The following is a 21,910-nucleotide window of genomic DNA, read 5'->3' on the forward strand; positions in this document are numbered from 1 at the left end:
GGTTGGCCTTTGCTGCCCTCTGCTGATGGGCCGAGGAATCGTGCCCAGGTGTGAAGGTGCTAGAACACCAGAGCTCAGAACAGACATCCTGGCATTGACATGAAATATGGCTCCTCTCATTCCATTTCCGAACTAAAGTCACCTCCGGGGAAGAATATTCTATTTCCCATCTGCCTTGCTTGTGGGAAGGAGGTGAGGGATGCCAGACAGGGCAGCAGAAAATGCAGGGAATGGAAATAGTCAAAGGAGACAGATGGTGCAGGATAGCATGGGAGTGGGGAGGGGGTGGAGAGAGTCCCAGACACAGACTCCCAGGGGGTGTTGGGGAGTGAGTCCACAGTCTCCACCCCGACAGAGGATAACTTTTCAGGCATGTCATTACTGCATTCGAGGGGCCGGAAGACTAACTCCCCTCACTGAAGTCACAGACATACTCCTCCTAATCTGGGGGCATATTAAAGGAGGTCAGCCATCTGCCCCCTCCATCTTAAAACCAAAAGAAGTGTGTGTGGCTGCAATATTTTTTGAAAAGAAAAACTGTCTTTAGCAACTGGTAGAAATGTTCCTAAAAGAGTCCTACACGGGCCCAGGACAATTCTTAGGGGGGTCCATCCGTCCTCCGCTGGTGACGAACTCCAGAACTTCCTGGTTGCTTTTGCTGGGGTATGGCATGTATCCAAGAGAAAATATCTCCCACAGCAGCACTCCAAAGGACCTGCGCACAGGACAGAAGAGATCATATGGGTCCATATGTGCACACATACACAAACATACACACACAGAAACACACACATATGCACAGAAATTAGATTTAAATTTTTAAATTACACGATCTTCTGCGATTGAGAATTCTTAATATGGACAACAAAAATTTTAAAAGAATGAGAAAGTGGCCACAGGTGATGCTCCACAAAAAGATAACCATGATGAGCATGTTATTTTTTTGTTCCGGTCAAGTTTCTGTACTTAGATTTCTTTTACATAACTGCAGTTCTATTTCAAACGCAATATGGAACCTTGACTGTTTTTGCAATTTCTATTATAGCATAAACATTTTCTGTGCTCATAGAAACATCTGAAATGGCCATAAAACATTCCATTGAGTAGTTGTGCCATAATGTGCCTTATCGTTTCCATACTGTCTTCAATTTTTAAAAATATTTAAAAGACTGAGGACCATCTTTTAAATCTGTGATGCATTTTTTAAAAGGACAACTTTCTTAGGACAAACTCCTCAAATTTAGGATTAAGATAATCTAGTAAAATCTAGGATAATTCAAATCAAATTACTAGACCAAGAGAAAATGAACATCGAAAAATTCTTGACACCTTTTGTCCACTGCCACACTTCCAAGTGTGATTCTGATCACGAGCAGCCAGGATTGTGTGTGAAAGCATCAGACAGTCACCAACACTGAGTATCATCAAAAATGACAACTTTGAATGATTTTAAGGGAAAAAAATGATAGAACCTTTAAGGGAAAAAAATGATAGAACCTTTTAAATTATATCGACTTGGTAATTAACACAGTTGAGTGTTTTCTCAAGTATTTATTAATTGACTTGCTTTTTTTCCCTTCCATGAATTGTTTGTATCTTTTGCCCATTTGTAGCTACATACTGTTTCGTATTTATCCAATTTCTTTTTGATTTGTAGACATACTTTATCAGAGATGTTCACCTTTATTCAAAATGGAAGTACTTCTATCAATGCCTTGCTAAAACTACCAACAATTTTGTGTTTAGGTAGCCAAATTTATTTTTTCTTTGTGATTTCCTTCATCTGTTTTACAGATTATGCAATCCTCCTTTCACTAAAGATTAGATGAGTATTTGCTGTTTTCTTGTACTTGTTTTTCCTCCTCAGCTGGATCCGAGAACTTAGTTTGGGACATGGTGTGAGGTAAGTGTTCTGAATCGAATTGTTTTGCAAACAACCGCTCTCTCTGCTGAGCAGGGAGCCTGATGCGGGACTCGATCCCAGAATGCTGGGATCATGACCTGAGGCACCCAGGTGTCCCTAAGTCTGTTTCTTGCATTGAGACCATTCTATGTTAACTTTTTGTATATTTATGCTTTAATACCTGGTAGGCACTTTTTGGGTTATTTCTCTTTTTAAAGAAATACACTTGAATTCTCATTTGTTATTTATTTTAAATGAACTTTAAAATATGTTTCAGAATTATCTCCTTTCATATTTTGGCTAAAATTTTTAGGTATTTTATTTATTTATCCATTTGACAGACAGAGATCACAAGTAGGCAGAGAGGCAGGCAGAGAGAGATGGGGAAGCAGGCTCCCCCCTGAGCAGAGAGCCCTATGTGGGGCTCGATCCCAGGACCCCAAGATCATGATCCGAGCTGAAGGCAGAGGCCCAACCCACTGAGCCACCTGGGTGCCCCTAAAATTTTAATTTTAAACTTTGAATTACATTATTAGCTTTTCGGGAAAAAAAAGCACATCTGTCTTTGTTTTTGTATCAGGTTGTAGTTTTTGGATGTTAATCAATATTTTATCAAAAATTGGAGAGAACTACAGCTCCTCCATATCCAAAGGGACAAAAAGTACATCAGCTCGGTGAAATTTCAAAGATTCTAGTGAGGAGCATTGGGCAAAGATATTTTCCATATTTTTCAGGTGAGAAGGCTGAAGCAGAGGTTATTATGCAATTAATCTGAAACAGACTGGAATACGTTATTAGATCCTTGGTTCTGGTACCTACAAGTTGCCTGGTACATATATTATTTTTCTCTGCTTGGTGGTTTGTTTTCCTCCAAGGCAAAACAAAATAAGCAAAAATCATGCAAAGGCCTGGCAGCAAGGCTTCAAGAATTCCAGATATCTGTTTTCTGCCCGTCTAGATAGTTAGAGGAAATAGATTGTAGTATCCTTTGAGAGATATACATACAGATGGCAAAATACATGTTTTTTTGTATCCAGCATACAGATGGCAAATAGATGTTTATTTTCTTGGTTTGAAGTTCAAAGGGACAAGAAGTAGTGCAGGTCATAGAACTTTGATGATTTCAGGTAGGGAGAGTTGTTAGCTTTAGCAAATAACCATACAGGACATCCAGGCAAATTCGTTCAGGACAAATAAGAAATGCTTTTAGAATATATGTATTTCCTAAATATTGTGTGGGATGTACTTATACTAAAAAATTAGGCACTGTTCATCTGAAATTCAATTTTAACTGGTCATCTTTTATTTTGTCTAGCAACCTCACAGATCAAGTAAATCTGTATTTTGTATGCCAGATGGTTCTTTAATCACCTATAAGCCTGTCCTCATTAGGAGCAATAGGGCCACAGCTTTGCACTGAAGCATTCAAAGTCAAATAAAAACAAGTATTTTTTTAAAAAAATCCCACTCTCCTTCTCTTGGTATTAAACTTGCTTTGCTTGAAATTGTAGAAACAGGTTAAGTGGTTGCTGCCTAAATTACTTTAAAAATTTCCATCAAAGAAGCTAATCTGATGAAAAGGTTTTAAAAATCACGAGTTGTGCTGTGCTTATCAGTCTTTTAAAGTTCCATTTTATTTTCCTTTCTTCACACCTGGAAGATTGTCTTGAGGTGTGGTAGAGGGCGGAGCACAGTTATTGGAAAACCGGGAGCCAAAAATGTATTGGGCTTCCGGTTACAGAATGAGTAAGTCTCGGGGATGAAGGTAGGGCAGAGGGAATAATAGGTCGATGGTATTGTAATAGGGCTCTACGGCGAGAGATGGCGGCCAGGTTGTGGGAGCACAGCGTCGTGTGTCGACTTGTGCAATCGCTATGTTGTACGTTACAGGTCAGCTGCACTTGGGGAAAAAAAAGCTTGTGTTGTATGTCCATACGCAGCCTGCTGATTCCACTTCTCTCGCACTTTCCCTGGAGCTTCAGACTCACAAAACAGAAGTCCACTCAACGTCTCCGCTGGCCCGTCTTACAGGCACATCTCATACTGGACTTGCGCAAAAGCTCTTTCCACACCCGACCCACCCCCTCTGTTCTCTCCAGTGATGGCAACTAGCAGTCATAGAATACTGGGATCTTGATCTCTTGATCCTTGATCTCACTCTTTCCACACCTCCCACTCCACGGCCGACTTTCATCAGCCCTGTCAGCCACCTTCAAGACAGAGCTTGAATCCTGCCACTGTTAATACCTGCCACCTCCCCCCCCCCCCCGCCCATGCCCCACCACTAAGCCTAGCCTCTCTGTTCTCTTAACATGGGTAGGATTTCCCCATCTTCCCCTGTCCCATTCCAGTCTCTCTTCATCGGCAGCCGGAGTGATATTATATATGTATATTTAAAGACCTTGTCAAACTCTGGCTTTCAGCCTTTCAGGGGGCATCCCATCGTGTGCTAAATAAAACCCACATTCCTCAACCTTGTTTCTAGGGCCCTCCATGGCTGGCCCCTGCCTGCCCTTCTCACTCACCTACCTCTGGCCCCATGCTCACTAGTTCCAGCCGTGAAAACTTGTTTTCATTCCTCAAACACAGTCATCTCGTTCCTGCCACTGGCGTTTTATACTTGACTTCCTCCTCAGCCTGGAAAGATCTTCCAGATCTTTCCATCTTTCTGCCATTCAGGCATTGGACTGTTACCTCCTCCATGGAGCCTTCCCCGCTATTTGTATTAAGAAGCTTCCCTCCCGGGGCCCCTCCAACCCTCCACTCTTTTTTTTTTTTAAGATTTTATTTATTTATTTGACAGAGAGAGATCACAGGTAGGCAGAGAGGCAGGCAGAGAGAGAGGAAGGAAGCAGGCTCCCCGCTGAGCGGAGAGCCTGATGCGGGCCTCCATCCCAGGACCCTGGGATCATGACCTGAGCCGAAGGCAGAGGCTTTAACCCACTGAGCCACCCAGGTGCCCAACCCTCCACTCTTTTTTGTCTGGCTGGCCCTCATCAGTATCCGAGGTTATGCAATTTACCTGTGTCTTTAAGTGTTTTAATTAGGAAATAATTAGGAAACAATCTAAACTTTCAATAGAAAATGTAATTTGATAGATATTTAGATACTGAGATGCCCAGTCTCCTTCTCTTTTGGAAGAAATAAGAGAGATATAGTAAAGTCCCATCCTCCCTCCTCTCCTCCTCCCTCTCTCCCCTTCCCCCACTGAAGTTAGAATGCAGCCTTCCCATCTGTGTTTTCACAGTTTTTACAATGTAGTGAAAGCATAAACAGTAAAGAATCTGTATTACAGACTTGATTTTTGTATTTAAAATTACATATAATGATATTCTGCCATTCTGGAACTTGTCTCTCTTTCTTCCACCCAAGGTTTCATACAGATTTATCCGTGTTGATACAGGTGTCTGGGGTGCTTTTTTATACCACTAGGGACTTTCCCATGATATCAGTAAACCACAGTTTATTTTCCATCCCCCATTTGAGGGATACGTAGGATGCTTTGTGCTTTTTCTCTATTACAAACCACGTTGCAAGCGAGCATCCTTGCCCGAGGCCATTTTTGTCAACGTCCGTCTAATGTGGACCGTTGGAAGTAGGATTCCTGGCTCACAGGAGGGACAAGTGCTCAGAACAATTACCCAATTACCTAACGTACTCTCTGCATCTGGATAGGGCAGCGGGTGGTGCCCTAACTTCGGTGCACCTGGAATCACCTGGAGGGCTCCTGAAAACACAGATTCCTGGGCCTCACCCCTAGACTTTCTATTCCATTAGGCGTGAGGTAGGGGCGAAGAACCTGCGTTTCTAACACATCCTGCGTGATGCTTGTGCTGTCGATATGAGGACCACAGTGAGATCCACCGGGTTTGGGTAAGTCAGATCTCAGCGACTTAAAACACCAGAGGCTCCTGCTCACGTGGACAAACGCGGGTCAGAGACGGGGTTCTGATCACTAGGGCTCTGCCATCTCATGACGTTACTTCCACACAGGCTTTCACAATCTGGGGACTTTTGTTCATTGTCTTCTTGGTTTCCTGGGTTGCTGTTGAGAAATTCGATGCCATTTTATCTCTGACCATATTTTACTACAATTATTTTCTTTTTCTCCTTAGAAGCTTACAGAATCATGATCACCATCGGTCTGAAATGACATGCTTTCCTGTGGCTCTTTTGATCCATTGACCTTGGCACTTGGTGGATGCTTTCGTTCCGGACATGTATGCTTTTCTGTTCTGGAAAATCTTCTTGAATTATTTCTTTGATATTTTTATTCCCTTCATTTCTTCTGTACATTCTTTTGGGGATTTCTATTTGTCAGCTAATTGGACGTAATTGTCTAATCCTCTTAATTTTCTCTTCCTTTCTTTCTTATATATCCCATCTGCATATAGTTGTTTTCTCCTCTTCTTCCTCCTCCTCCTCCTTCTTCTTTAAAATTTTATTTGACAGAGAGAGAGAGAGCGCGCGAGAGAGCGCACAAGCAAGGGGAGGGGCAGGCAGAGGCAGAGGGGGAAGCAGGCTCCCCGCTGAGCAGAGAGCCCCACACAGGGCTTGATCCCAGGACCCTGGAATCATGACCTAAGCCGACGGCAGATGCTTAACCAACTGAGCCACACAGGAAGCCTCTAGTTGTTTTATTTTCTAGAAGACTTATTCAACTCTGTCTTCTGAGCTTTCTGTTACTTTTACATATCTATCATCATAGTAAAAAAATAAATTTCTTGAGAACAGTTTTAGATTGTAAATAAATGAAGCAGATAATACACAGAGTTCCCACATACTCCACATTTAGTTTTCCCTACTTTTACATTCATATGGTACATTTGTTCTAATTAATGAGCCAATATTAAGGGATCATTATTAACTACAACTTGCAGTTTATTCAGATGTCCTTCGCTTTTGCCGAATTTACTTTTTCTGTTCCAGGACCCCATTAGAATATCACATTATACATACTTGTCATGTTTCCTTAGGCTACTCTTGACTGTGACAACTTCTCAGGGTTTCCTTGGTTTTGATGACCTTGACAGTTTTGAGGATTATTGGTCTGGGCTTTAGTAGAATGTCCACTTGGGATTTGTCTGCTTCTCTTATAATTAGACGAGAGTTGTTGGGTGTGGGGAGAAAGACCACAGAGGTTAAATGTCATTTTCATCACATCATATCAAGGGCACACGCCATCAACAAGATCGATCATTGTTGATATTGACCTTGATCCCCTGACCTGACGTTGCTGTGTGCAGTCACACAAGCTTCAGGGGACTAACGTGCCATCTCCTTGAGCGCTCTCTCCTATTTTTACTTGTAAGAACTCTTTTCTCTAAAAACCTTGGTTTAAAAAATCTTTCATCCTTAGATTATGGTTGCAATAATTTATCTTTCTGAGGTTATTAGGGTTTTTACAAGTTTTCCTAAGATTTGTATTTTTCTTCCTCCCAGGTTCCCTCTTTACATGTTTGTTTCCTTCAGATTAGATTCTTCTCTCAAGCCTTCATGGGTTCTTGGCTGGCTGTTTTTATTTTATGACTGGGACAGTGCAAAGCCGATGGGAAGCTCTTATGGATCCTGTCCCTTGAGGGGCAGCTGGCTTGCGCATTTCCCGGGCATATCAGTCTCTTGTGGCTGCTGTAACAAATCGCCACACACTTCGTGGCTTGAGACCACTGGAGTGTGGTTTCTCCCAGCTCTGGAGGCCGGATGTCCAAAATCAGCACAGTATCCTGGGATAAAATCATGGTGTCTGCAGAGCCCTATTTTTAAAAAAATATGTATCCCTGTTTCTAACAGAGATTCATCCTCAGTGATGTCTTAATGTGCCCAAGACCAGAAAGGCTATAGTTCTGTCTCTTCGCAGAGGGAACCCCTGGTTTTGTGCGATGGTAGAGGAGAGATGGGGGTGAGGGAATGGGCCAGGGATCTGCTTACTTTTTAAATACGCCTGTAACTGAGTTTCCTGTCTGCTGCTCTCTGCGGCCAGGGGTGCCTGGCACCTTCAGCTTCTGGGCCTTTCCGGGGCTTTTGTGCAGGGTGAACCAGGTTGTATCTGGACCTCGATATCAACTTTCCAGTCTCCTAAGTAAGGTACCACCCAGTCTCCAAATTTTTGTCATTGTTGTCACTTTTGTCCCTGTGGGTTTTTAGACAAGTAAAGAAGACTTCCTTTTGTGTTGTGTGCATGTGTGTGTGTGTGTATGGACGTGTGCTTTGTGTGCATGCGTGCATGTTCACATGGGTGCACATGTGGGTGAGTGAGCATGTGTGTGTGTGCACATGCGTGTGCGTGCATGTGCGCGTGCGTGTGTGCATGCGTGCATGTTCACATGGGTGCACATGGCGTGTGCGCGTGCATGTGCGCATGTTCACATGGGTGCACATGTGGGTGAGTGAGCATGTGTGCGTGTGCACATGTGTGAGCGTGCGTGTGTATGTGTGCACACACGCACGTGTATTTGGCAGATAGCACTGATTTAATCTGCCATTTCAAATTCTGTGTTGCTCTCATAGATTGTAGAATATAAAAAAGTATGGAGATTTTCTCAAAACAGTAGAAACAGAACTACCTTACAATCCAGCTCTCCCATTTCTGGGTCTACAGCTAGCGGAAACAGAGCCCGTTTCTCGAAGAGAGATCTGCAGTGCCGTGTTCACTGCAGGGTTACTCGTAACAGCCGACGTGTGGAAGCTGCCTAAATGCCCACCGGCAGATGGTGGATAAAGAAAACGTGGCATGTGTATAAACCACGGAATATTATTCAGCCTTCAAAGAGAAGAAAATCCTGCCATTTGCGACGACGTAGATGAATCCGGAGGACCTGATGTTGGGTGACCGAGCCAGGCACAGAGAGACACCTGCTGCACACTGTCCCCTCGAGGCGGCATCAGAGAAGCGGAGGGCGGGATGGAGGTTGCACGGGCAGGAGGAAGCGGGACGTGGGGAGGTGTTGGTCTGGGAGCACGAAGTGTCAGCTATGCAGTACGAGGAAGTTCTGGAGAGCTCACGTGCGGTGTTTCCCACTCTCAGTTGTACCTGTAGAATGGGTCCCACCCCCCCTAAGCCTTCAGCACTTTTGGGCTGATAATTATTTTCTCCTTTCTTCTGTTGGCAGAGAGAATGTCATTGATTAATTTTTCTAGTTTTATCTCAACGTTGTCTTCCTGGAATAAACCCAACTTTGGAGTTAGGAGGAAAAAACCCAAACCCTGCGTCTCTCCACGTGTGGTCTCCGGCGAGGGGACTCGGCGTCACCTGGACACTGGTCAGCAGGGCAGAGTCTCGGCGACGCCTGAGCCCTCAGGGTGGGGGGAGCGATCTGTGCCCCACAGGCCTTTCTGCGGGTTCGGATCCTCGCCCGCCTCCGACAGCCCCTGTGCAGAGGTGCGTGGACGCGCCTCCTCTGCCCCCTCCCCGTGAGACAGCGTGGGAGAGCACTAGCGTGAGGCCCGCAGCAAGACCCGCAGGACGGCCGCGCAAAGACTCACCATGTGTCCGTTTTGGAAGTAAATATTCCTTCCATGAAGGCCTCTGGAGGCATCCATTTGACGGGCAGCATGGCGCAGCCTCCTTTCCGGTAGTAGCTGGCTCTGTGGGGAGAAGAGGAGACCCACGCTTGGTCCTGGACGGGGGCTCCGAGTAGGAGCTCTGCCCGGTGACCACGGGCTGCGGCCATTCCAGGATTGAGATGAGTGAGGGGTTCTCAGGGCTTGGGAAGAGACTAGGGGCACACAGGTGGTTGAAAATGAAGGGGAGAACTTTGGTGTCATTTAACAGGAAGCGGCCCACTGCAATACCAGAGTATCCGGTAGCAGATGGGCGCGTTTCCCTGGATGGGTTTCAAGTGTTCTAGCTCACAAGGACTAACAGTACTCCAGCCGGGGCCCGATGGCCCACAATCACGGAAGATCCGACCTGGGGGGACCGCGAGCAGGGCCTGTGTCTTGTCTGCTTTGGGTCCTCCGTGGGACTCATGCAGTGTTTCGTTCAATAGCGGAGCTCAGCAAGTAATCTGGGGAGCCAGAGGGACGCTGCCCCCAGCACACCCCAGCCGAGAACGCAGGGCCGGTGGCAGAGCTGCCTCCCAAGCTGTGAGGTGACCGATCAGATTTTATCATGAACGTTAACGACATCACTAACAAAAACTAGTACGTTAGCTCACGCCTTTGAAGCCAGCTTCACCCGTAGCCCTGCGTTCTCCTGTTGGGGTGTGCTCGGGAGGCAGCTCCCCACCAGCAGCCCGGAGTAACGACTTCAGCAAACATGGACAATGGTCTCCCCTCATCCATGGGAGATAGCCTCCCAAGACCGCCAGTGGATGCCTGAAGCCACAGATCATACCAGATCTTACAGGTCCTGGATTTTCTCCTATATACATGCCTATGATAAAGTTTGATTTACAAATTAGGCTCAGGGAGAGATTAATAACGGACACTATGAATCCTACAGCACAGGTCTAACAGGACAGTGATAGAAATGTGAATGGGGCGTCTCTCTCTCAAAACATCTTCCCGTCCTGTCCTTACCCTACTTCTTGTGTTGATGTGAGATGGTAACAAGCCTGTGTGAGGGGATGGAGTGAGCCCAGGGACACAGGCTTTGGGACATGAGGTTAGGTGACTCTTGACCTGCTGATGGTATGTCAGAAGGAGGGTCACCTGCCTTCAGACCACACTGTTGAAACTGGGGAAGGGAAACCGCAGATAAAGGGGGACCCCTGGACTGAGTGTTTACTCCGCTGAGTGCTGAGGGCATGAATAAGTCACAGTTTCTCTCGCCCCGACGTGGAGTGGAAGGAACAGACACACAGACACCTGTGGTGGAGATGAACACATACGGTGATGGAGGTGTGTGTGAAGCTCAGGGACACAGAGGCAGGGGTGAGGGACAGGAAGAACGTCACAGATGGGGGCCGAGGGAGCTGAGTGGTGAGGAATTCTCTGGAAGACCATTCCTGACACATGACATCACACACGTGTGTGGGGACACTGGGGCTGTGGGCCAGTTGGGGTGGTGAATGTAGGGCAGGGGAGCCGTCAGAGCTGAGGATGGAGGGGAAGGGCTTGTTCGCTGAGTCAACTTGCTGCAACTTTCATATGTTGAATGGAGGGGGATCCTGGGTATTCTGAGAAGGGAGGGGGAGGGGCACTGAGCCTCTGAGAGGTACAGAGAAGGGAGAGCTGAGTCCCCGATCCTCCAAGTGCTGCTACCCTGCAGGAATGGGGTGCCATCAACACTCCCTCCCGTGTTGATCGCTGCCAGTTCTATGGGGGACCAGGGAACTTTGGGGGTCCCCTGTACTCTCCAAAGAGTGAAAGCTCTTTGTGACCATCTCTCCTCGCTCCACCCCTGGACTGGGGGGTGGGTAGTTAGTGACCATGCAAACGAGTGACTTGCTCAGTTCACACAGCCAGTCACGGTCATAAATAATCAGCTGAAAACAAAACGAGGGGTTGGGAAGAGAAGAGTAAGAAGAGAAAGGGTTGGGAAGAGAAGAGAAGGGTAAGAGAAGGGTAAGAGAAGGAAGAGAAGGGAAGAGAAAGGACAGCAGAAGAGCTTTCTTTTTAATTAGAAAAATTATTTTATTTTTTAACGTGCCCTTGAGACTATGACAGGGATAAAGAGATGAAGCTGAGCTACGGGCTCTGAACTCCCCTCCTGCGGCTCCCGGGGTCGGCAGAGAAGACTGGGGAACCAGCCGTTCTGCTGTCATTTCTGGGGTGCTCCTGTCTGGAGTGATGGAAGCCAAGTCCACTTAGAATTCCTGAGTATTGAGGAGAGGGGTGAAATAAAACCTTACTGAGATTTTTTTCCATATCAGGTATCCGGGTTAGTCTGTGCCTGAGAACATTCTGGGATTAGAGAGTTGGAACCAGAAAGATGATGATCTTAAGAACATGGCGTCAGTGAGGGCAGCCATTGTGATCCTAGAATTAGGATCACACCAGGCACGTGCACTAGCTGAGGCGCCATATGTCCTAGAAAAGGCCTTAAGGAAATGTTAGGTGGCCAATGGACGGTACCAGAGATGACTTAGGGCATAGGCAGCCACGTCCCATTCTCTCTTGAGGGGGTGGGGCTTTGATGGGTAACCGCCATCTTTACTCACCTGTAGATGTCCCGGGCCATTCCAAAGTCTCCGATCTTGGCCACTCTGCCAGGACCCGGACAGGTCAAGAGGCAGTTTCTGGCAGCAATGTCCCTGGGAAGAAAAAAAGAGGAAAGACACAATGCACTTCCTAATTTTATTTCTGGGAAGATACACAGGTAATATTCGTCACAGGGATTTTCACCTCCAATCTCAAGTTCAAATAGTTCCCTTCTCTGCCCTCTCTTTCCTTTACTACATTACACTCCAGTATGAGACAAATAGCTAGAGCCATTCTAGCCCTCAGAACTAACAGGCGAGTGGAAAAGGATTTGGAGAGATGATTGAAAATGTTTAATGGGATAATAATAACGAAAGTAATGATAATAGGAACTAGAATTTATTGGCCTTTTACTCTGTACTAAGCATTGTTCTAAGTGCTTCCTAGGAGATTATCACAACAACCCTAGAAGATATAGAGCGCTGTTCTCGTTCTATTAAAAAACTTAAGCTAAAAGAAAATCGTATAAGGACATAAGAAATGCCATTTGGCCCAGGTTATTGTTTTGTGCAGACTGCTGTTGGTTTCTGCCAGTTTCCTGGGGGAGTGTTCTGGGAGGGCATGACTTCCATGATACCAAGTTCAAGCAGGTCACAGTGTTCCCCAGTAATTCTAGTTTTCTTTTTAAATAAGCTACTATTCTTCTTACATCCATGATTTTCACAAATGCCTTTGCTAAGCTGTATGCATCACAGCTCTGGGGCCGAGGAATCATTTCTTTCAAGTCATAAAGTTATCGTGTCTTCTTTGCCATTGCACTCCAGATGGCCTATTTTCCCGTAGCATGCCTGGAAGGCATGATCAAAACTCTCCAAGCCTCATCCACTCATCAACGGCTTACCCATTCTTGACATGCATGTGGGAATGAAGGATGCATCTAGAGAAAGTCTAGAAAGTCTAGAGAAAGTCTCTAATAATATTGAAGTCCTGGGCAGAAAAAAAGTATTTCTTATGGGGCACAGGTAGCATTTTCCTATTTTCAACCAGTTTCCCAAAGGTCCGATCTTTGGTGGAGAAATGAGGACATGGGGAAAAGAAATAGGATCTGGACTGCGGGGGTCATTAGGACACTTAAGATACCAGAAGAGTGGGGCAGAGAGGGAAATTGGTGTTGTTAATACCACCGACCTGATACAGAGGGTTTCAGTTGAATTTTGAGGACCAATGGTGCATAAAATGCCCTAATAAAACTATGAAAGCATAACATATATGACATCAAAAAGAAGAAAAATAGTAGGATATATAGCCATCATCTCTCAAGAGAAATACACTGAAATAGACCAGAAACAATATTTATATCTCCAGGAAGGTCTTTATGCTGATGCGCATGAAATGTTTGCTTAAAGAAGTGATCTTGAATTTAATGGCAAAAAAGTGAACGTGTTATCAGAGAACACACCAAGAATTGGTAGAACGACCCATAATTCTTGAAATGGCAATAAACCATGTCCAAAGGAAACAGATCTAATAGAAAGATGGGAGCCTGTGCATCTGGGAAAGGAGTTCCACTCTGAATTCTGGAGATGTGTGTGCACGGGAACCTGGGAGAATCTTGAGGCGGACGTCGGTGGAGGAGGGAGCATGAGAGGCCACAGTGCCATGGGAGTGCGTGGCATAGAGCTCATGGCCAGCGAGGAGGTGTGAAAGATGCTTTCCTAATGTCAGTCAGCCCAGAAGAAAAGCTGTGTTTTGGGGATGGACAATTTCTGTTCGATGTTGCCTTTCGCTTATAAAGCAGATCCTCTTTGCAGATCCTACATTCCTGATTTGGTCTTTGACAATTTCACTTCTCAAAAAAGATAAAAGTAGCAATAAATGATTACTCTGGAATGAAGTTCTGACCTTTGGTAACTATGTACAGATGTGGAAGTGGTAAGAACCTGGAGTGACTGTGATCCTGTTTTCTCATCATCTATAAGAAGAGAGCACCGGATGTAGTTGACAAGTCTCATGACTTCAGGAAAGCAGGTTTTGAAACGTCAGAGGAAAGAAGAATGTGATCCTTCAGCCAGAGAATCTGGACGCTTGGTGATGAATATGGGGTGGAGACGAGGAAGCAGAAATGATCTCGGGGATAAGGGAAGGCAGGTGGCCGGAGTCACCAAGGTGACCACCCAGCTCGCTCTCCAGTGAGTCCAGATATAGAGGACACAGACAGCAGGTGGAAAGATGGCTCTAGCCAAGAATGAATCCCAAGAAGAGCACAACCTTGTCCTGTCTGAGCAGCAATGGAGCCCAGAGCTGAGATTTATGGAAAGTTCTGGGCACCACAGAAAGGGCGAGAACAATGGCAGGGCTGCTTTGGGGCAGAGGGCGTGTCTTTGGAGGCGAACCTGAAGGACTGGTCCCAGCTCCTTTTTCACTCCTGTTGTTTCTATTAAGCAGAAGATCTGCGAGTTGGACAGAGTTAGGATCAAGAGGAAGACCTGAAGACCGAAGCGATGGAGTGGAAGGATATGCTGGTGTGAACGTTTATTGCCTGGTTTGAGGAACGACTTTAGGAGCCCAGGCGAGTGCCCTTCTTGATCTTTAATTCCTCCATTTTTATTAGGGCGGAAAGCATAGCTTGCTCTCTGCTTACGTGCTTTTTCCATTTCTGAACTCACACAGCTTCTCTCATTTCCTGCTTTGTACTTACATATTCTAATTATTTCGAACATGTCTTATACTCTTTGAAGACATGCATTAAAAAGTGATTGTTCATTCACCAGGCGGGTATTTACTAACGGAGAAGCATATCATTAGGAAGAGCTTTGCAAAGAGCCTAACAATCTATTTGACTTCTCAGATTTCAGAATCAAGGTGTCAGCTGAGAAAGTCATCAACATCCACATGGAAAGAAATACGTATTATCTATCATGTCTAGAACATTACACGTGGATTTGATGTCCCAATCAAACGCCATTTAAACGTAAGGGTCCTATAGAATAGAGGAAATGAAGTATGGAAGCAAAAAAAAAAAAAAAGATCATGCTTCATTTCAGAGTATTTTGAAAAAAAATTACTGTATCCAACAGACATTAGTTGTGCCCTGCGATGTAACAGGGGTATGAAGATAAATAAAACAGGGAGGGACACTGCCTCCGAGTCACCCATAGTCAAATATGTGAAAATAGGAGATCCTCAAACTGCCCTTAAGGAGCTCGGTTTTCTAGACGGGAGAAACGTTAAAGTGATAGCGGACTGCAAGGTGCAGGCAGGAATCCCTGTACAAGGTCAAGAACAGCTCATCTCATCTCCAGCACCGGGACTGATATTTTATGATACCCATTTTACATGTGGGGTAAATGAAGCCCTGACAGGGTCAGTAATTATCTTAAAGACTGGTGAAGTTGAGTCATGCAGACAAGTCTGGAGAGAGACCTGCCATTGTACTCTGCAGGGGGCGGACCTGGGCCCTGGAGACACGCAGGGCAGCACACAGAAGGCAGAGGGACGAGCTGGGTTGCTTTGACTCACCGGTGGATGAAGTGATTTTCCTCCAAATACTGACAGCCACAGGCAATGTCCCGAGCCACATGCAGAAGGTCCAGCATGGCCAGGGAGGAGGGCTGGTTCTGTGGGGAGACAGAAGCCGTCCACTGACCAGAAGCTCATGGGCAGAGAAGATCTGCAACGCGGGCTTTAAGAGCTGACAAGGAGCGAACAGGGACGCCCCGTCCCGCTGGGTCTCAGCCCCGGCTGCACCTCAGAAATCACGCGGTGGCTCTCAACACACATGCCCGGGGCTCGACCCAGACCAACGAACCCGTTTCTCTGGGGGGTGCATAGTGTTTGCAAGTTCACAGCCCCCAAGGTCCGTGCAACGTGCAGCCGGGCTGAGAGCAACCCAGGAGGGGCAGGTGTCCCGCCCCCTTTCCGTGTATTTTGCTCGTTCTTCCATCTCAATCTCCACAAACATTCAAACCTCCCGAACTTATAAACAAACCTGCAAAGAAATCAGGGGAGATAGGTGTTTCTCTTTTTTTTTTTTAATATTTTATTTATTTATTTGACAGAGAGAGAGAGAAGTCACAAGCAGTCAGAGAGGCAGGCAGAGAGAGGGAGAAACAGGCTCCTCACCGAGCCGAGAGCCCGATGCGGGGCTCGATCCCAGGACCCTGAGATCATGACCTGAGCCGAAGGCAGAGGCTTAAACCACTGAGCCACCCAGGCGCCCCGGTGTTTCTCTTTTTTAAGTGTTCTGTTTCAACGTTTAAAATTTTTTTTTTTTTAAAGATTTTATTTATTTATTTGACAGACAGAGATCACAAGTAGGCAGAGAGGCAGGCAGAGAGAGAGAGGAGGAAGCAGGCTCCCTGCAGAGCAGAGAGCCGGATGTGGGACTCGATCCCAGGACCCTGAGATCATGACCTGAGCTGAAGGCAGAGGCTTAACCCACTGAGCCACCCAGGCGCCCCATCAACGTTTAAAAATTTTAAAGAGATAATCTTCTTCAAGCAGTTGTAGACCTACAGTGGACTGACAAAGAGAAGTTTTCAGGAAATGCTGGGCAGGTGAAGAGTGACATCAAGTGTTTCTCTATGAAGTCTCTGGTGCAAAAGGAGAGATCACCCCACCCCCGGGGTGCAGCTTGTCCTGGCTTCCTCCGCAGCCTTGCTGGGTGCCTAGCAGCCTTTCCCGAAGGCTACAGCCCTTCTTAAAACCCAAAGTCTGCAGTAGCCTGTTATCACTCAGTGTCACATTCACTTTGCTGTTGCAAAAGTCACAGTAAACTGTGAGGTCCCCGAGCGGGGATTTCAGTGTCCACTTCCCGGTACCCAGTGCGACGCTCAGCCCACGGCAGCAGTTCAGGGAACACCGAGGGGTGGGCTGGTCGATGACAGCTGAACTATGATTTACCCAGACGGCGGCTGGGAGTTTTCTCTGCCCCAGATTCAAGGCCTCCTCGGGACTCCTTGGAGCAATAGTATGGATCTGGGGGAGGCGGAGAGGAGGTGAGCTGCTCTAGGGCACGCTTCGATTCTGGGGGAGACAACTTAGAGAAGGGAATGCTGTCTGTCCACGGAACATCAGGCAGTGGCTTATATGCAATACAGCAAGTCATGCACATGACCTCCTTTGATGCAACAACTTGTGCGGTTGTGGGGAAGAGAGGGTATCTCCATATTAAAGAGGAGAAGGCTGAGGGCTCAGAGAGGCTAAGTGATTCCCTTCAGGTCACACAGCCAATAGCAGGCAGCTGAAATGACCCTGAGCGGGGCTTTAAAGATCTGGGTTGGGGGAGGCAGGATCCTACGAGTTAAAACTGGGCTGTTCAGGATAACATGTCTGAGGAGGGATGGAGAATCCATGGGCACAGGGCGTAGTACTGTGTACGGCCTGAGTACTCATATTCTGAGTACAGCCGACTCAGAATACGGCCCACAAATGCAGTAGCAACGTAGTTCAGTGGCCAGTTGGGCTGACCTGGGCTTCATCTCTGCTCATGCCTCTATGCGTGGCCTGGGACTAATTGCTTTGCCTCTCTCCAAGCCGGTATCCCCATCTGAGAAAGAGGCGTGTTCTTATCACCCTCGCTAGATTGTTACAAGGACCCACAGCAAGAGGCCCAGAGTGAATCCTTCATGAAGGGGTGTGCAGTCACGGTGGGCTGCGTGGAGGACCACGGTAGTCTCAGCAAACGGCCCCTATGTATGATTTCTCTAAGGACCTGATTAGGGTCAGAACCACTGGGCACTGGGAGAGAGTACCCATCTCTTGGGGGTGAAAAAGTAATACATTTCCAAGGGAAATATTAATCCTTTTTGCTATAGTATTAGAAATATCTTCTCTCTCTCTCTCCAGGAAAATGCTCTGTTCCTCTAAGAGAGGACTGGCCATAGCTTCCCCTGAGTGTCTTTGTGTCTTAGCCCCCATCACTCAGGAAGCAAGGACCATTGATGTCTGAATGCCTGGGCTGCTGCAGGGACTAAATCTTCCCAGGCATTAACCCACGGGCCAGGTTTATCTGAGCTCCCTGTCTTCGGCGGCTCAGAGCAAATTAACTGCTCCACTAATCAGCCGGCACAGAAGCGGGTAGCTGGCAAGCTGTGTGTGCGCGTGTGCGTGTGTGTGTGTGTGTGTATCTGGCGGAGAATTGGGGAAGGTTTAGATGTCGTGTCAAACTGATGAACCAGCAATGCAGAGCATAGTTCGTGTGTCCGGTGGCATCTGCATCAACCTGGGCAAAGAAGGAGTGGGAATCAGGGTTTTTTGTTGTTTTTGCTTGTTTGTTTTGTTTTGTTTCAACGATTTGCCCCTCAGTGTGGCACTTCCTTCGGCAGCTGTCATTCTTTGGGCAGCCACGGTCATGGACATAGACCTCGTCCAGTACTCAGAGAGGATTTTGCTCAGTATTTCCCAAGGCAGGCTTGTGGGATGGAATTTGGTCAAACAGGCCTGGGAATTCCTGGGTCAGATTGGTTCCCTGAGCTCGGGAATTATCCGTCTTTGTTCGACACTGATGTCAAAATCAATAGGAGAGCAAGGCTCTCTGACCACGAGTGTCTGACCACGGCATTCCTTCGAGCATGCGTGTGAGCACGTAGCTCCTCGGGGTGCCAGTGTTCCCTTCAGGGACGCTGTTTAGACCAAGAGCCTACTTTTACAAGTGAGAAAACAGGCCCAGTGAAGGAGAATGATTTCTTTGGTTACAGCTTCTGAGGGGCTTTTCCCAAAGGGTAACGTATATACTAATAAAATGCAGGATAATATTGGTTTCTATTCCTTCCTAAAGTAGCTGCTCCTGGGCCATTTAGAGGGGAAGAATCACAGGACAGGGGTTAGGAACTGTTTCACCAGTGAAAAACAGAATAAGGATGCATTTTAAAGAGTTACTTATTTATTTTAGAGAGAGAGCGAGTGAGTGAGCAGGGGAGGGGCAGAGAGAGAGGGAGAGAGAGAATCTCAAGCCGTTTCCCTGCTGAGCATGGAGCCTGACACGGGGCTCAATCTCAGGACCCTGAGATCATGAACTGAAACCAAAAGTCAGATGTTTAACTGACTGAGCCAGCCAGAAGCACCCAGGATAGGGACTTATTTCAAATCTATGCATAGAAGAACAAGAGAGAAAGGTGAAAGGAAGAAGCAGGAACAAAAAGCAGCATTGCCAAAAAGGATGAGAAGTTCCTGCTGCTGGGGCCTCGTATTTCCTGGCTCTTGATGTGGCCGACTTTTCACTGGCACCAAATCCCCAAATGCATTTTGGAGCCAGAACTGGTCTGGCAATCTCGGAGCCCAAAGCTGAGGCTCTCACCTGGACACTATGATCTCTGGGATCCAGGAGCCTCCTGTGTCTGGAGCATCTTCTCAGAGCTGCTATCCATGGGCATTGCCATGTTCCAAATAGGTACAGACACTGTTGTGGTTAATGACTGCTGCCTTTAATTGGGAGGTTACTGACCCCTTAATGGCTTCTGTCATTATTGATTGAATCAATGGATACCAAAGACAGCTATTAGCCTGCTTCGGGCGTATCTTAAACCCTCAATAAATATTTGTTGAATAAAGATTGGGTCTGTAAATTATTTTGACATGACTCTTTCCTTCTCGAGAAGGTGGGGTCCTGGGACCAAATGAGGTTTTCATGAATTTTGTTTCCATGATGGGATGGGGTTGGCTGGAGCATCTGTTCTGTCCCATTGCCCCTATACATATTGGTTCTGTCACTTCGTGTCCACACACCCGTTGTCCGAAGCCAGAGGTCCTTCGGTTCTGATGGTCTATGGAGCTGCTGGACCCGAGGGATGGCGGGAAGAGAGGACGGAGACCTTGTCTGACTCCGAACGCCCAGCCAAGCGCCGGCACACAACAGGTCTCAGGGAAGCCCTGAGAGTCTCAGGGGGTTTGAACAAATGGACCAGGGGGAACTCAGGCCTTTGAATCCAAAAGAACATTACAGCTCTACCCACCGTCTTTCGGTGTGTGTACTTTTCCAGCAGCGATGCTCACTGGCCAGTCCCTCCATCCTTCATCCCATGAGCGTTACCGGAACAGCGCCCCCTGCCCATGACAATGGCCATTCCTTTCTTACAGTCAACCCAATCCCCACCTGGCTAAGCTGGCTTTGGTGGCTCTAAGAATCCGTGCCCAATGCCCAGCAAATCTCCCAAACCCCCAGGGAAGCTGCGGTCACAGATACGTGCCATGGCTCCCTCTGGGGAGCTATCATCCAACATGTAAAATCCCCTCTTTGGGGGCACCTTGGGCAGGACCAGCTCACCTGGGATGGGTGGGTGCGGGTGAAAGCGAGGAGGATGATGGGGATGCTACCAGGACTTGGGGGCGTGGCTGGCAAGGAGAGCCACACAGAGGAAGTGGGGTCAAGGGTTAGAAGAGTGGATTTGGTGAGTGGGATCCTGACCCTAAGAAGCGGCTCTCCCAAGGAGAGTTGACCAGCTTCTGGCTGTGGGCATCCCCATCCCCTGGGCAATGCCCGCACTGAGAGATCACAACCTGGCCTCAGGCTCCTTAGGATGGAGCAGGGGTAGGAGGTGGGGAGGTGGGAATGATCTGCCTTTCCTTGCTGGTACTTTGCTCTTTGGGGCAATACCCCAGTCATCTTTATCATCACAAGAGAGAGATGCTTTTGCTTGCAAGAGAGAGGGAAGTTCCACCCCTGCCCCCACGTCCTTGGTCTTGCCAAGTGACGGGGTTCCAGGTCCCCTGTACAAGCGAGTCTGTCCTTTGCATGCACAATATTGCCTTCTCAAGCCTCGGGATTGTCCGGGAGGAAAATCAGAGTTAGGTCTCTTTCCAAAGTGTGATGCCATGTGTCTTTATTTGACCTAAGCCAGAAGCACTACTGAGATTCTCCGGGCACAAGAGCTGAAGGCCTTGCCTTGCTGAGTGGTGGTGGGAAGATCTTTGAGGCTGGTGTCCATACCCGGCACAGATGTCGGCACAGCTGGCCGTATGGGCACTCAGTGACCCAACCTCATCTTGGTAGTCCCCGGCTTCCTGAAGAGGATCGTTGGGATAAGCAGCATGGTAGGCTAGAGTGAGCCCTGAATCAAGCGTCCCAAGCTCTGAGTTCTCGTCTCGGCTCTTCCACTTCCTGTGTGGCCTCAGCCAGTCACCTAACCTCTCTGAGTCACAGTGTTCTTGCTTGTGAAATTAAGGTGAGAGCTACACCATCTATTGCTCAGGGGGTTTTCAGAAATGTGGCCGCCACGAGGAAGATGAAGATAATGCTGATGATGGTTATCATGAGACGGGGCTGGTCTTGCTCGCTGCTCCCCTCAGCCTCCTGCCGGCTGTGACAGGTGCACACACTCATCTTTGCAGGATGTTAGGCCGGTTTTTCTCAGAGGCTGAGAGGTCACGTGGAGGCTCCCAGGGCTCAGGGATCCTAACTTCAGTCTGATTGACGGTGGGGATGAGGGCAGGTGTGACCTTTCAAGGTTTCGGCCTCCAGTCCAAGTCCCTGAGAACACTGTGCTCAGTTCTGGGCTTTCTGCAGCAAAGCTGCTATCTTCTTGGTCAACTTTCCTGGGGGTGGGGAGAGTGCCAGTCTTCCCTGTGGTCGTCAGGATCCAGCAGCTGAGGTCCTGGCTCGGGGATTGGCCCTGCTCCAGTTCCTGACACTCAAGGCCTCCTGAAGACCCCAGCAGTGACAGGAGTGGGCAGCCGGACTCAGGGTACACCCTGTGGGTTACGTCTTAGAGTTTAGAACCATCTCTGAGATGGTCCAGTCCAGTCCTTGGATTTCACACTGCTGGTCCTAAGGTAAGTGCGCTCACACTCCGGAGACACATGGTTGTCTAATGGCCAGTCAGGGCTGGGGGGTGACCCATTCCTGGGTCTACCTAGGTTTCTTGGCTACCAGGTTTCTTGGCTCCAGCCCCTTAATCACGACACACATGCAGAACCTTCATAAATATT

At 47.4% G+C, this 21,910-nt stretch overlaps 1 protein-coding gene across 1 annotated transcript in view; it reads right to left on the reverse strand.

Moving 5' to 3' along the window:
• The window catches only part of ALK (ALK receptor tyrosine kinase), a 680,782-nt gene that overhangs the window by 5,348 nt on the left and 653,524 nt on the right, over nt 1–21,910 (reverse strand). Inside the window, exons 24-27 of the mRNA XM_045978692.1 lie at nt 15,506–15,603; nt 12,007–12,099; nt 9,386–9,487; nt 581–715 (exon numbers count right to left, since the gene is read on the reverse strand). Of these exons, the coding sequence (XP_045834648.1) occupies nt 581–715; nt 9,386–9,487; nt 12,007–12,099; nt 15,506–15,603 (428 nt within the window). The remainder of the gene's footprint in view (nt 1–580; nt 716–9,385; nt 9,488–12,006; nt 12,100–15,505; nt 15,604–21,910) is intronic.

The sequence above is a fragment of the Meles meles genome, chromosome 15 (genome assembly GCF_922984935.1).
Source record: "Meles meles chromosome 15, mMelMel3.1 paternal haplotype, whole genome shotgun sequence".
In the NCBI taxonomy this organism is placed as follows: Eukaryota; Metazoa; Chordata; class Mammalia; order Carnivora; family Mustelidae; genus Meles; species Meles meles.